We start from the raw sequence: 14095 nt of genomic DNA, 5'->3' as shown, positions 1-14095 counted from the left end.
ATCAATGACCATCATAAAGGTAATTAAAACGACTTTGTTTTATAGCACAGTTTATTTCTTTAATTACAGTCCTTATGGAATGTGACTCTTTCCAAACAGCAATTCCCTTTGACCTCGGACCTCCAACGCCATTCCATCAAGCCATCAATGACCATCACAAATGTAAATAAAGTGACTTTATTATACAGTGCAGTGTATTTCTTTCATTACAATGCAATAACACATTTATTATACATATAATAAGGTACGTTGTGTGTAGTTTTAAGGCTTATTTAGTTGAAAAGTATATTTTATCGAAACCCGGGAACTCATTATTCCCATTTTAATGGTTTCCTATGGGATTTTTTTTGGTGATACACACTTTTTGGCTCACACACTCTGTCTGGGAACCAATTAAATTCATAAGGTGAGGTCTCACTGTACTGTACTTTTTTCCTTGGTGAAGACTTCCTATTTTGACAATAGGAAATAAACTCATTTGGCTCACAATGGGCACCGTTAAACGACTCTTACCTTAAACGACTCTTACCGTTCAATTTTTTTTTTGAATATGCAGCAAAATGTTAAAGAATGGGAACGATTATTTTATATGCCGCACCACGGATCTGGATAAGTAAGTCGCACCATTTTATAGATGTACTAATCTTCTTGACCAAAAGAGGGGGTACACCGTTCCTGGAGGTACTGCAATACCAGGTCGATGCGTGGAGTGGACGGAGCAAGCCCCAATTCCATCTCCCTGTTCCAAAAATCAATTTAATATATGGTCCCCGGATAGGGGACGTATCAGATATTAAACTGATAAGAACAGATACTACACTTGATCTTAGCCAAAAGGCCGAGAAGCGATAACTGCAAAACGACACGCCAGGACACTTGATTCGTGACGATCCGAGCTACAGTGGCGGTGACAAACGTCGGGCAACCACAACGAAAAACATTGACACACAAAACAACTGCACACACGAAACTTAACTGGAAATAAGGACAACCACGTCGTTTCCAGGTATGATTAGTGAAACCAACACAATGATTATTTATAACAACAGTCGCGTGGCCATGGCGGCCCAATAGAAAAGCACCCAGGAACACCGCGTATGTCTTGCATGTCCACGCTGTTTCTCAGTGTCACAAACAGACCGACTGGGGATTTTTCCAGAATAATACCAAACCATGACTGATCTGATCGTTATTGGACACCGGTGTTGCATCTATGGTCACGAGCTGTAGCATATTTTATTTTTCTGTTTGATTTCAGTTTAAATGTCATTGCAAATTTTTCCCCAACCATGGTCAATGAAGGGAATTCGGGAAACGTGAGTCATTTTATATATAAAGCATATTGGTGGAGTACGTCGAGGGCAATATTTAATAGCCTTATTTATAACCGCTTTTTGGATAAAACGTTTTTTGAAGGCTTAATGTTGGAGGAACTACCTAGCTGACGCTATTTATTATATAGCATGATTGACACGTGTCGCTCTGTATAATTCAAAGTTTCTTTGACCACTTGATCAGGGGAGAGCGCGAACGCAGTCCCCCACTACCAGAAATTATGCAGTCGAGATTCCCACATTTGGGGAATTCGCAAGGGTCAGCACAGCCGGAGTGCAATGACTGAGCCTCGCCCTGGGTGAACCACCTTCTTGATCATGGTATCTCCCCTGCCAGGTAAGTATGAGTTGCTAACGTCGCCAGGGCCGATGTGTTTAGCGCGCACACGATCCTCGATCACGGTCACATAATCTGGATCACAGAGAGAGATCACGCTCGATGACACTGCACTCCTACACTGTTTCAAACTGTACATATTAATTGTCACGGATACTAAAATCACACAAAAAGGTTAAAAAGAACCAACGAAACATTCCCACAATGCTTTGCTATACTTATGCCAAAGATTCTCAACGTGATTTGCCCGTGCGTCCCTCTTCAGCACCCACTTCATGTTTCTCTGCGCGGTCGCTTGTGCCATCTTGCGGTGAGGAGCACTTTTTAACACAGTTGACAATAGGTCGATTTATTTTTCTGGATTGGTGATTTGCTACTCTAAATTGATCATACAACGTTGGGACAGCTTCTATTCGTAACTTCACGATGCCCCGTAAGTATTCAACTTCATCATTTTTCTATCAAACCCTTCCTTTTCTTTACATTGATATAGTTTTCTATTGAAGTGTTTTGTTGCACGGATTACATTAAGAATTATTGTAAGATTACTTCAACATTATTTAATCAATATAGTATTTTCCTCGGTGAAGAGTTTATTACCTCTTTTCTCTTTTGGCTCACAAATGGTGCAAACGATTCTTATCGTTTAGAATTTTTGTATTTGCGGATTCTTGCAGCAAAACGTTGCAAAACTTAGACGTTTATCTTAAATTCCGAATCAGTGGCCTGGGAGTCAATGTATGTTAGAGACGTAATTATTTTTCTTCACCAAAAGAGGGGGTGCACCGTTCCTGGATGTACTGCAATACCAGGTCGATGCGTGGAGTGGACGGAGCAAGCCCCTATTCCATCTCCCTGTTCCAAAAATCAATTTAATATATGGTCCCCGGATAGGGGACGTATCAGATATTAAACTGATAAGAACAGATACTACACTTGATCTTAGCCAAAAGGCCGAGAAGCGATAACTGCAAAACGACACGCCAGGACACTTGATTCGTGACGATCCGAGCTACAGTGGCGGTGACAAACGTCGGGCAACCACAACGAAAAACATTGACACACAAAACAACTGCACACACGAAACTTAACTGGAAATAAGGACAACCACGTCGTTTCCAGGTATGATTAGTGAAACCAACACAATGATTATTTATTACTACAGTCACGTGCCAACGGCGGTCCAATAGGCACAAAGAATGCTAAGAACTGCTAAACGTCGTTGGCGTATAAGAGTTTTGCATTCCACCTATCACGTTTACGAGTTAAAATCACCAAATCCAATGTCCCGGAAAACTCCGGGTGATTATTGTGTATAAACTGGCGTCCTTGGCACGAAACTGATGCAAATTAGTTCGGACGTTTGATGGACATTTGACGAAACGACACAGAGTATTCATCCAACTCGTCGGGCCGCACTACTTCCTGTTTAACAAAGGAAAAAGGACTACGGATATGAGAGCGCCACCATCGCAGTGGAGGGAAACTACACACCCAAAGCGTACCGACGGCTTTCAAATGAGTGTGAAAGTACGTTATTCGACCTCAAATGGCTAATTTTCCCCTTTGACTGCAGTCCGGATGAAAAACAACACTACAGTTTATCAAATGGGTTGCGTAAATAACACTTCAGTAAATTTCAGACCCAATGAATCTGACCACTCGTTTCTCCTATGTATCCCAATTAGGCACACCGTGCACTGACAACAAGAACATTTCAATTTACCCTCAAGCGTCACATAAAGAGCCCATAACTTACACAAGACAGCCTGTCACCGCGTGCATTGAGGTTATTGAAGGTCATGGCTGTGGGCCCAAAAGGCGAAATTAAAGTGAACTCACCTGCTGGGAGAATCTGGCCGTTAACTGGAGTAAAAGCTCCCAAGTGTTGACTTGAAGGTTAATGTTGAGAATTCATGGGAATGAGTTCGTCCGGTTTTTATACTTGCAGGCAAAAGTCGGCCGGTGCAAACGCCAAATTGACGACCTGTTTTGTTAGCTAATTAGCAGTAAACTCGCGAGCAGTAAAATATTTTTCCCCTCTGAGTGATGTTCAGGGTCCCCTCGTAAGTCTCAATGTGCTTCCCCAGACCGGAAATAGATCTGATGTTTTTCAATCACACAAAATACATGTACTGTACACGAATAACAATCAAGTAGGAAAATTAGAATTCCAAAATATTGCCCTCAAACTCTTTTTTTAGACCACCACCTATTAACAGTTTACACCTCTTCTTGGTCTCCTTGCATTTACAAATATACAAAATTACGGGGTTTCTGTGTAAGCTCTCAGTCGTACAGGAGGGGTCCATCGATGAAAAGGTTTCTTCAGCCGTCATCTGTACTTTTTTGAAGGTGTCGGACGTTTCGCTTCTTATCCAAGATGCTTCTTCAGCGAACTAAAGTCTTACTGGTAGTGTCGGCCCTAAATATATATCCCTAATGTCCTCCCTACTCTCAGGTTGGAGGGAGTGGTCCTCTGCTCCCCCCAGCATCTTGGATAAGAAGCGAAACGTCCGACACCTTCAAAAAGTACAAAATTACGGTATGTTTTTGTCTTCTTTTTAATATTTTTGACTCTGCGTGACTGAAGACGTGGTTTTTGGAATATTTTTCATAAGGGGACTACTTCAATTAAACAAATACCAAAAATTGAACACTAGACACGTTAACAACTTGTAAATGTCCTTACTTAATATACCTGTATTCAAGGTTTATTTCTGCCATACCAGGGGAAAAACATGAAACCTCTCATGTATATCCTGATAATTATCATGTGAAATTGTAAAAAATAACCATGTAAAAACATGCAAAGTATCATTTAAAAACGTGATACTTGTAAAAAAAAAAAAACATGAAAGTTGATACATAACATAAAGCCTTGTCACATTGAAACCAAGTGGATAATTGGGCTCATTTAAATTCGGTTTATGATTCGGTTCTTTTTAATTTTGTTTGGGTTGAGACACTGAAATTTTAGATTTAGTGGCATCTGCCTATGCATCCGACTGCAGGATAGTTCCAAAGTTCCAACGGATCTTGGGGACGCTTCCGAAAGACCAACTTTCTCACATTTTGTATGTTTTATATTAGTACATTTTTACAAGTATCACATTTTTACATGAGATTTTTACATCATAAGTCCATACGTCATAATTGTCACCAGCTGTTCCACTCACGCTCACAATCAAAACTCCATGCACAAAACAAACATAAGAAAATTATTATATGTATCAAGCAGTTCGGAAAACTAAAGAAAATGAGGCAATATATATTTTATAATCATTTTAATATACAAAATAATTTTCCACATAAGACGCTTAATTGGTATATTTGGTCTGTTTTGTTTGTGAGTCCCGTTGTATTATTTCTGTTTGTGTTCAAATCAGTCCAAAATTGGCCTTGTCATTAAAATACAGACAGAAATTCCACTTGACATTCACCCAATGAAAGTTTTAGGGCCTGGCAAAATTGACCCCCCCCCCCCATAGTGCAGCCTTTCCCTCAATATTTACATTCAACATTCTATCCATTTTGTATATGGCTTTTAAATCCTTTTTAAGCGGATTTTCATATATCAACAGACAAAATACAACAACAACCGCAACAATAAAACAACAGTCTTGAAGAGATTCACATAATATTACATAAATAAAAACATTCAGTGGTTCCTTGAGATACAAAAGAAAATTGAAATGCTATTAATCTCCCCCTCAGTTTACACCCCCACAAAAATGCCTTTGGGGAATAAATTATTTAATAATGTAATATATCAAGTCATATTTTTTTAATTAGTGTGCACATCATGATTTGATGCAGCAATCCAATTCATTGTGCTGCTCCTTCGGGAATGTCGGCCCCTTCCAGTAGTAGATAGTAGTATCATACAGACATAAAGAATACTACTTACTATACTATCACTGTAGTTGAGTCAGTAAAATTATGTAATAAGTGTCGTTTTAATTTGAGGATGATGAAGAATATATCACCATAGCCCCATTGTCAGCATTGGTTTGTCTATCCACATGTTTTGCTCCACCGTTTGTGTTATGCTTTTAAAATCAAGACTACTAATCATTTGCATTGGCATTTTGGGACAAAGAATGTCATTCTGTGTCATGTGAAATGTATTTTCCTTTTAACTCATTCACTGCCAGACATGTGCAAAAATGTGTCCACTCCAGTGCAAGGGTTTTTGTCATTGTCACTTGAATTCCAGGACCCATAGAATGTTGAGTTTTAGGACCACATAAACATTCAATACAGCGTTAGAAACTTTAGACGCTCTTCTTTCATTAGGAAAAAAAGTTAATTCATAAATTATATGGGTCTGGAGTTATATGAGCTTGAAATGGGGGCGTCTGCCCAAAATACAATGCAATACAAATATTGGTTTATATAGAGCTTGAAGAACAGCTGAAGCTGGGACAAAGCGCTAACATGGAAAAAAAGGACATGCTGCCCCTTGTGGTAGGGAAAAAAAGCATTGCCAGAAGCCATGGCCAGCGCTTTATGGGCACCCAAACAAGAAAAAAAAAATCAGGATTGGCGCTCTACGTCATATTTTAAATTCCCGAATAAATTGGTGAATGGCAGTGAATGAGTTAATACACGTGGGAATTGTTTTGAAGACAACAATTGTGCGTGGGGGAGAAGAAGGTATATCTCCTTTAAAGCAAAAAAAAAAGACTTGCTCATGCAATTGTCCACACAAAACAGGCACGCTGATTCATGACATACGGCAATGGACATTGAGTGGTTCTTCCCGCCAGTGAGCCTTGACGATCAGTTACCCCCATGTCCCCCCCCCCACACACACATCTACTGTCCATTGTGAGCCATCACCAAAGCTTGCACTTGTGTTTGGGGTTCATCGGCGTATTTACTTTGCAGCCAAAATGCTTGGAGAACTCGTACGAATTGGAAATGGACCCGATGACTCGGAACCTGGATGGGCTGTGCGGGTCGGTGATGACACCTTCGTGTGAGCTCTCGGGCGTCCTGACGGAGCACCACACCTGATGGCAACAAAAAAAAAAGGTCAATTCCTAAATTATATCGGTCTGAAGTTATATAAGCTTGGAATGAGGGCGGTTGTCCAAAATACAATGAAATACATACATATTGGTTTATATATCGCTTTAGCAACAGCTGAAGCTGGAACAAAGCGCTAACATGGAAAAAAAGGGAAATGTTGCCCCCCTGTGGAAAAGAAAAACCACTGCCAAGGGCCACGGCGAGCACTGTACGGGCAGCCTAACATGAAAAAACAAAACCCCAAACAATTCAGGAGGAATGGCGCTCTACGTCATATTTTCAATTCCTGAATAAATTTATGAATGGCAGTGAATGAGTTAACTGTGAAAATTACATTAAAAAAATACCGTCCGATATCGATATAACGAGACTTTACTGTATATATATATATATATATATATATATATACGCACACACGCACACGCACACACACACACACACACACACACACACACACACACACACACACACACACACACACACAAATAACTGCACACCAACCTGTGCAAATCCCACAAAAAACAGCTGGTGGTTGGTCATTCCCAGAGCTGGCAGGGTGGCTTCCTCACCGTTCCTTTGGATCCAGTTCATGTAAGCCTTGCAAGAGGAAGCAGACCATCACTTTTCATAAGATGGACACTGACAACAGGGTTCAAATGGCAGCTAATTGTTTAACGTTCGAACCTCATAGGCAGCCTTGAGTCCACCGTTGTCGGCGATGTTCTCTCCCAGTGTGTGGCGGCCATTAAGGGTCTCCTGGTTGATGCTGTAGTTGCCGTACTGCTCCACCATGCATTGTGTCTGCTTCTTGAAGGCCTCCACGGATGAGTTCTTCCACCAGGAGCGCAGATTTCCATCTTTGTCAAATTCTCTGCCTTTTTTTATAAGCACAAAATCAGGACGCATTACTGATTATAATCAAATGTCATGTGGAAGATTAAAGAAACTCCATGCAAATAAGGAAAAAAATGTAAGCATCCTCAAATATTTGGAATTGCCTTTATTAATGGTGGAAATATCATATAATATATTCCACAAACTACAGTATGATCCCAAGTACTTATCATTTCAATCATTTTACATGAACTTTAACTCATTCACTGCCAGATGTGCAAAAATGTGTCCACTTTAGTGCCAGGGTTTTTGTCATTGTCACTCAAATTCCAGGACCCACAAAATATTGAGTTTAGGACGACATACATATTCAAGGCAGTGTAAGAAATCTTAGACTCTCTTTTTTTCATCAGAAAATTAATTAAGTTAATTCCTAAATGATCTGGGTCCGGAGTTATATGAGCTTGAAATGAGGGGCGGCTGTCCAAAATGAGCGCTTGAACAACAGCTGAAGCTGGAACAAAGCGCGAGCAATGAAAAAAGGGAAATGCTGCCAGAGGCCATGGCCAGTGCTTTATCAGCACCTAAGCATGAAAAAACCAATTCGGGAATGGAACTCTACGTCATATTTTCAATTCCCGAATAAATTCGTGAATGGCAGTGAATGAGTTAAACAGCAGAAATGTGTCATTTCGACATCTCGCTTGAACGTAATTACTGCTGCCATATGATGCGGGTATTTCAAAGCCATTGTGGCATTCTCAGACAGTTACAGAAAAAGTACCAAAACACATCGGATCATTTCTGAAGAGAAAAATGTAAATCTTCTGAATATTAGTGTATCTGATTTCTTTCAACGCACACAAATAAATGATTACCAACCTTGGTCATCAAAAGCGTGAGTCAGTTCATGGCCCATGACGACCCCGATTCCACCAAAGTTAAGAGCTCTGCAACATAGAAAAAAAATGGTGCCTGAAGACGATGACGTCGATTACCTTAAAACAGGAAATGTAACATTGGTATGGATGTTGTTCTTCCTATCCATGCTAAATATTGACATTGAATAATACTACTACTACGACTAATAATAATAATAATAATAATAATAATAATAATAATAATAATAATAATAATAATAATAATAATAATAATAATAATAAATTCCATTTTAAGCGCCTTCAAAGCTCTCAAGGACACTTTACAGTCACAGACAAGCATAGGTATTGTAATAAATAAAATACAATCACAAATAGAAACAATAGAGAGAGCTACACAGAAAATGCAATTTTAAATAGATGAGTTTTGACAGCCTGATGAGGGAAGACATAACTCCAAAGTGGCCCGGGGACTAAAATGAGTTAGTTTAGCCCTTCAGTTGTTGTTAGGGTCATTATTATACTTTGATCTTCTCCTTTTTCATCTAGAACTGCTTCATGTCACAAAGAGGGTACAGCAAGTGCTGAAGAATGAATGACTCTCTGTGTCTTTGTGTTGTCATATTATTTGTTATTTAGTTTTTGTTATTTCAAGATGGCGCCGTGTGAGTGGCTGCCTTTCCAGCAGTTTTTGTATTTCGTTTTTCTACTTCTTTCTTTCCTTTCCTCTTCCTTTAATAACTTTGCTGCTGCGTTACTTCCGGGTAAAGTGAACGCTGGCGCGAATGGCTGACGCTGATCACTCGCACAAAAAAAAGTTCTTATCCCGTGACTGTAAAGTGTCCTTGAGAATTTTGAAAGGCGCTTAGAAATTAAATGTATTATTCTTATCATTATTAATGAAGCAGGAATCAAAAGTAAAAACAAAAATATTCTTTAATCTTTTAAAAGGTGTTTGTATAGAAAATTGCCTTAAAAATGTTCTCAAACACTGCCGTCAAACTCTGCACCTAGAAGTCCATTAGTCTGCATGCTTTCGATCAGCAGCTCCCAAGGTGGCCTTCAAGGCCCAATGAATAGCTGCCGTTCTAAAAATAGCTCCCCCTGGATGGGACATTGAGATTTTCTAAAAAGCCTAGTCGCAAGGTAAAAAAACCTCACACCATTGTCCCATCTGTTCGAGATGCCGGAGACGTTTACGTTGACTCAAAATGGAGCTTATAAAGGACAACCGACGTCTCCGGACAAGTTGTGTCTATAATTTGTAAAATGGCTTCAAATGACTTTGACTGAGCATATTTTATAAAGATTCCACCGCATATAGCTATATTTTACGTTTTAAGACTCGCGCTGAATATTCCAGAAGTCTTGTTTTTGAGTTGGTGAGAGTACTCACCCTACGTCACTGAAGAAACGCCCCTCAGCGAGAAAGGACATACCTTGAATCACCTCAATGCATTTTGCAATACTTTGTTTGGTCTGAAAACTTCGTGTTGATCCGTGTTGATGGCGAAATTAGAAGGAAAACACATAAATAACGCAATGGTGAATCCTTGTGTGTGGCACCGAGCATCTATTTGATATTCACTGACAAAAACTGTAAGGAATTAATCAGCCCATTTCAACGGAGCTTTCCACGGAGCTTTGTCGCCCTCTTCTGCCACTTTTCGGTGCTACATTTCCTCCCCCAGATGACACACATTCGGTGCTATATTTCCCCCCTCAAAATGACACGGAATAAGACTACTATTTGATACTAGCTGACACAAATTCCCAGAAGACACAAATCAGCCCATTTCCAACAGAGCTTGGGCACCATCTTGTGCATTTTCTGGGACGCTACATTGGAGTCCAGACGCCTCAAAATGACACAGAAAAAATTATTTAATCGATTGAAAACATTTATGCTTTCCTCCTCAGAACTATTTGAGTCATATTCATAACTAGATAAGTAATAAGAAAGCATCTTCTCCGAATCTGAAGCCATTGTTTTGATTCTTGAGCAAGGCAAGACGTCGGGGGCGGGACTTTCTCAAACTGAAATTTTCTGAGGTCATTTTAAAGTAGTTTTGGGACACCTTAAGTCATTTTTATTTGTTTTTCATCAGACTAAAAATATCAGCCAAGTATCAGTTTTGGGTATTTCAGATGCTATAAAACGTTTTTCTGATGTCAGTTAGGAAACAAAAAAATGGTGTTGGTTATCCTTTAAGATAAAACCCGGCATCAAATTCACGACTTACTTGGGCCAGTGGCGGTTGTAGAATGGCATTTGGAGCATTCCCGCTGGCAAGACAATCTCATTTTTGGTGGGGTTGTAGTAGGCATTCACAGTTGGAGGGGTCATGCTCCATCTGTAAATGAAACAAAGTGATGGGTTATTTAGGGGCAGGTCATAGGTACAATAGTGCCTTTGAAAAGAAGTGACTTCAGCATGTCTTTTTTTTTCTCCCCAATTCGAGCGATCATTTGGCTAAGTCTAGGACTTGCAGAGCGCCGGTGCATATGTGTAACACTCGCGGCTTGGAATTGGAGTGGATTTATGTGGGACGGACGATGTGAGGCAATGTCTTTTCATCAATAGACATTACTGCTTTGTGTTGGCTTTCAACATTTAACTTTTAGCAGATGTGCATATTTCACTTTGAAGTCCCTGATCCACTGGTGAAAAGGACACTTTTATCCTCTCTTTTTTCATCTAGAATTGCTTCATACTACAAACAGGTTACAGAAAGTGTTTTTTCTACTTCTTCCTTTCCTCTTCCTTTCAATACTTTGCTGCTGTGAAATGTAAGTTTCTCCACTGTGACTTTTTTTTTTAGAAAAAAAAGAGTTAATTCCCAAGTTATATGGGTTTGGAGTTATATGATCTTGACATGACCGTGGCTGTCCAAAATACAATGCAATACATACGTAATGGTTTATATCGCTATTTAACAACAGCTGTAGCTGGAAGAAAGAGCTAACATTGGAAAAAGCCTCCAAGTGGAATGAGAAAACCATGGCCAAAGGTCTGACCAGCGCTTAAGCAGCACCCAAACAAGAAAAAAAAGAAAAAAACATCGGGAATGGCGCTCTATGTAATATTTTCAATTCCTGAATAAATTTGAGAACGGCAGTGTTCATTTGTGCTGCATAGCCCTTGTGGAAAGGAAAACATTGCCAGAGGCCATGTCCATCGCTTTATTGGCACCCAAGCTCACTCACTCACTCACTCATCCCATGACCTAGAAGGCCGTAGGTGTCACGGTTTGCGAGGTGGTGATGGCGGGTTCGGATCCCAAAAAGCAGGCAGAAGAGAGCAGGAGGTTGTTTGACAAATTGTATTAAAATAAAGTCAGCAGGAACAAAATGTGAAACATCAAAATCATCTGAATGGAAAAAATACAAAGGAGCAAAAGAAGACCAAAAGTACAAGTCCGCCAAGGTTAAACTAACACGTAAACAATGCATGCAGCAAACAAGCAGCAAACAAACAATGAACCGGCCCCGGATGGTCATGCCGGGTGTCCTTTTAAGTGTCAATGATTCAACGACCAACACCTGCGAGGCTGCAGGCAGGGCTGACGTCACTACCCGCTGGTCGCCAATCTGATCGGGACGACCAGCACCTGTGCAGGTGTAGGCGGGTCCGACAGCGCCCCCCGTTGGTCGCCAACCAGATCATGACAGTAGGGGTGACATGATGGACGTCTGGGCAGCGCTCTCGGTCTTCAGCAGTTCGTAGCAGGGTGTGGAAGCTGCAGCCTGTTCATTCCTTATTGTTGTCCATCCAGCACTTCCTCTGTCTTCCTCTTCTCCACTTCCCTTCCACTGTCCCCTCCAGGATGGTTTTGCATAGTGAAGTATGCCTTATAACGTGGCCAAACCAGGCCATTTTAAGACGTTTCACCATTGAGAGTACAGGCTCTTGTTCTTCAGAAAGGGTGGTGACTAGCTGTCTGACGTAGTCATTTGTCCGGTGTTCCCTGTAGGATATATTGAGCATCCTTCTGTAGCTCTTATGCTCAAACGCCTTGATCCTGCGCTCCGTGTCTGCTGTAAGTGTCCAGCTCTAACAGCCGTATAACAAGGTGGAGAGTATTAAAGACTTGTACAGCTCCTCCAAATTCTGGCCAGTCTTGTCATGGCTGATGTTGCTATTGCAATTCGTGATTTGATCTCCTTTGTGGAGCTGCCATCCTCACTCACAAAGGACCCAAGGTATTTGAAATCCTTCACCACTTCTAGGGTTTGCCCGTTCATTGTGATTTTTGTTGGTGTTGTTTTATTGTAGCTATTGACCAGTATCTTGCTTTTCTCTGCGCTTATTTGCATACCGTAACCCCTCGCTGCCTTTTCCAGTCTGGTGGTAAGCTCCTGGAGTTCGGCTTCACTTTTTCCCATCAGATCTATGTCATCAGCGAACCCGAGGTTACAGATGGGTCTTCCTCCGATGGCTATGGAGGTGAAACTCATTCCAGGGCCTCATCCATGATGTTTTCCAAAAAGATGTTGAATAGGACGGGGGACAGAAGACAGCCTTGTCGGACACCGATAGATGTTTTGAAAAGTTCCCCCATGGTGTTGTTCATGAGAACTGCACTGCTTGAGTTGATGTAGAGTGACTGAATGACCTGGATGAGATTCTTGTTGAAGTTGTAGTTTCGGAGCACCTGCCACATCCCCTCATGGCACACCCTGTCAAAGGCTTTTTTAAAGTCGATGAAGTTGTGGAACAGGTCATGTTGATGCTGGAGGTGTTTCTCGATAAGTAATCTGATGTTAATCTGCTCTGTGGTACTCCTTTTTGGTCGGAATCCTGCTTGCTCATTTGCGATAATTTCCTCTGCCCTACTCTTTAGTCTGTTCAGGATGATCCTTAGCAGCACTTTGCTTGCGTGGCAGATCAGGCTGATGGTCCTGTAGTTCTGACACTGCCTTGAGTTCCCCTTCTTAGGGATAGGGATAACCAGAGATTGTGTCCATTTTTGGGGCCATTGCTTGGTTCTCCAAATATTTTGACAAACGTGTGTGAGTGCTTTAATTGTCTCGTGCCCCCAAGCATGAAGAAACAAAACCCAAACAAATTCGGGAGTGGCGCTCTACGTCATATCTTCAATTCCCGATTAAATTATGGGAATGGCAGTTGAATGAGTTAAGCGCTGCCTTGAAAGACAAGACACACTCACTGGTTTCTGTTTGGAGCTTTTCTCAGCTGGTCAGCAGTCACCCTGGCAGAGAAGTTGAAGTACTGCATGACGTTCTGGAAATACAGATCTGATACGACCTCGAACTGCAAAGAAAGATTTTGCCGGTTTTCATGAGACTGAGTGATGCCATGGTTGATTTGAACATGGTAACATTTACCTACATCATTGAACACTTTGTCCAGCTTGGTGACATTCATGATGAACTCCGGATAGCCCACCATGTTGTAAATTGCATCTGCCTGGAAATTAAATTGGATACTAAGACACACCAGGATGCAGCCATTTCTTCCCAAGACATCCCTCTCACTTTGTTTTATTCCATCTCACCTTTTCCTTCGCCGCCATTTTAGTGTCAGCATCCATCCAGCTCACATACTTCAGAACGTCCTCAAACGCTCTTTTAATGTCACTGACCATATCCACGGCCTGCGCACAAAAGGCAAAAGGATCCAGTGAAAAGAGTGTGATCTGACGAGCACTTCC

The 14095-nt window shown here is 41.0% G+C and overlaps 1 protein-coding gene and 3 non-coding genes across 5 annotated transcripts in view; all 4 read right to left on the bottom strand.

Moving 5' to 3' along the window:
* Positions 1–659: 659 nt before the first annotated feature.
* LOC148890550 (U2 spliceosomal RNA) lies at positions 660–850 on the bottom strand. The gene has a single exon (XR_016116809.1). It is a non-coding gene; the product is annotated as a U2 spliceosomal RNA (small nuclear RNA).
* Positions 851–1515: 665 nt separating this feature from the next.
* LOC148890549 (U1 spliceosomal RNA) lies at positions 1516–1679 on the bottom strand. Its single transcript, XR_016116789.1, has one exon. It is a non-coding gene; the product is annotated as a U1 spliceosomal RNA (small nuclear RNA).
* A 767-nt stretch (positions 1680–2446) lies between these two features.
* LOC148890548 (U2 spliceosomal RNA) lies at positions 2447–2637 on the bottom strand. Its single transcript, XR_016116808.1, has one exon. It is a non-coding gene; the product is annotated as a U2 spliceosomal RNA (small nuclear RNA).
* Positions 2638–4941: 2304 nt separating this feature from the next.
* The window catches only part of ece1 (endothelin converting enzyme 1), a 34162-nt gene continuing 25008 nt past the window's right edge, over positions 4942–14095 (bottom strand). For both annotated transcript variants that reach the window (XM_089010221.1, XM_089010220.1), the window contains 8 exons: positions 13940–14038; positions 13774–13851; positions 13592–13695; positions 10664–10774; positions 8425–8492; positions 7393–7583; positions 7210–7305; positions 4942–6689 (listed from right to left, as the gene is read on the bottom strand). In XM_089010221.1, coding sequence (XP_088866347.1) covers positions 6513–6689; positions 7210–7305; positions 7393–7583; positions 8425–8492; positions 10664–10774; positions 13592–13695; positions 13774–13851; positions 13940–14038 — 924 coding nt within the window. In that variant the 3' untranslated portion in view covers positions 4942–6512. The remainder of the gene's footprint in view (positions 6690–7209; positions 7306–7392; positions 7584–8424; positions 8493–10663; positions 10775–13591; positions 13696–13773; positions 13852–13939; positions 14039–14095) is intronic.

The sequence above is a fragment of the Hippocampus bargibanti genome, linkage group LG12, assembly GCF_051943395.1.
Source record: "Hippocampus bargibanti isolate YZ-2025 linkage group LG12, ASM5194339v1, whole genome shotgun sequence".
Lineage (NCBI taxonomy): Eukaryota > Metazoa > Chordata > Actinopteri > Syngnathiformes > Syngnathidae > Hippocampus > Hippocampus bargibanti.
The sequence above is the reverse complement of the archived record's forward strand: the minus strand, read 5'-3'. Positions and strand labels throughout refer to the sequence as shown.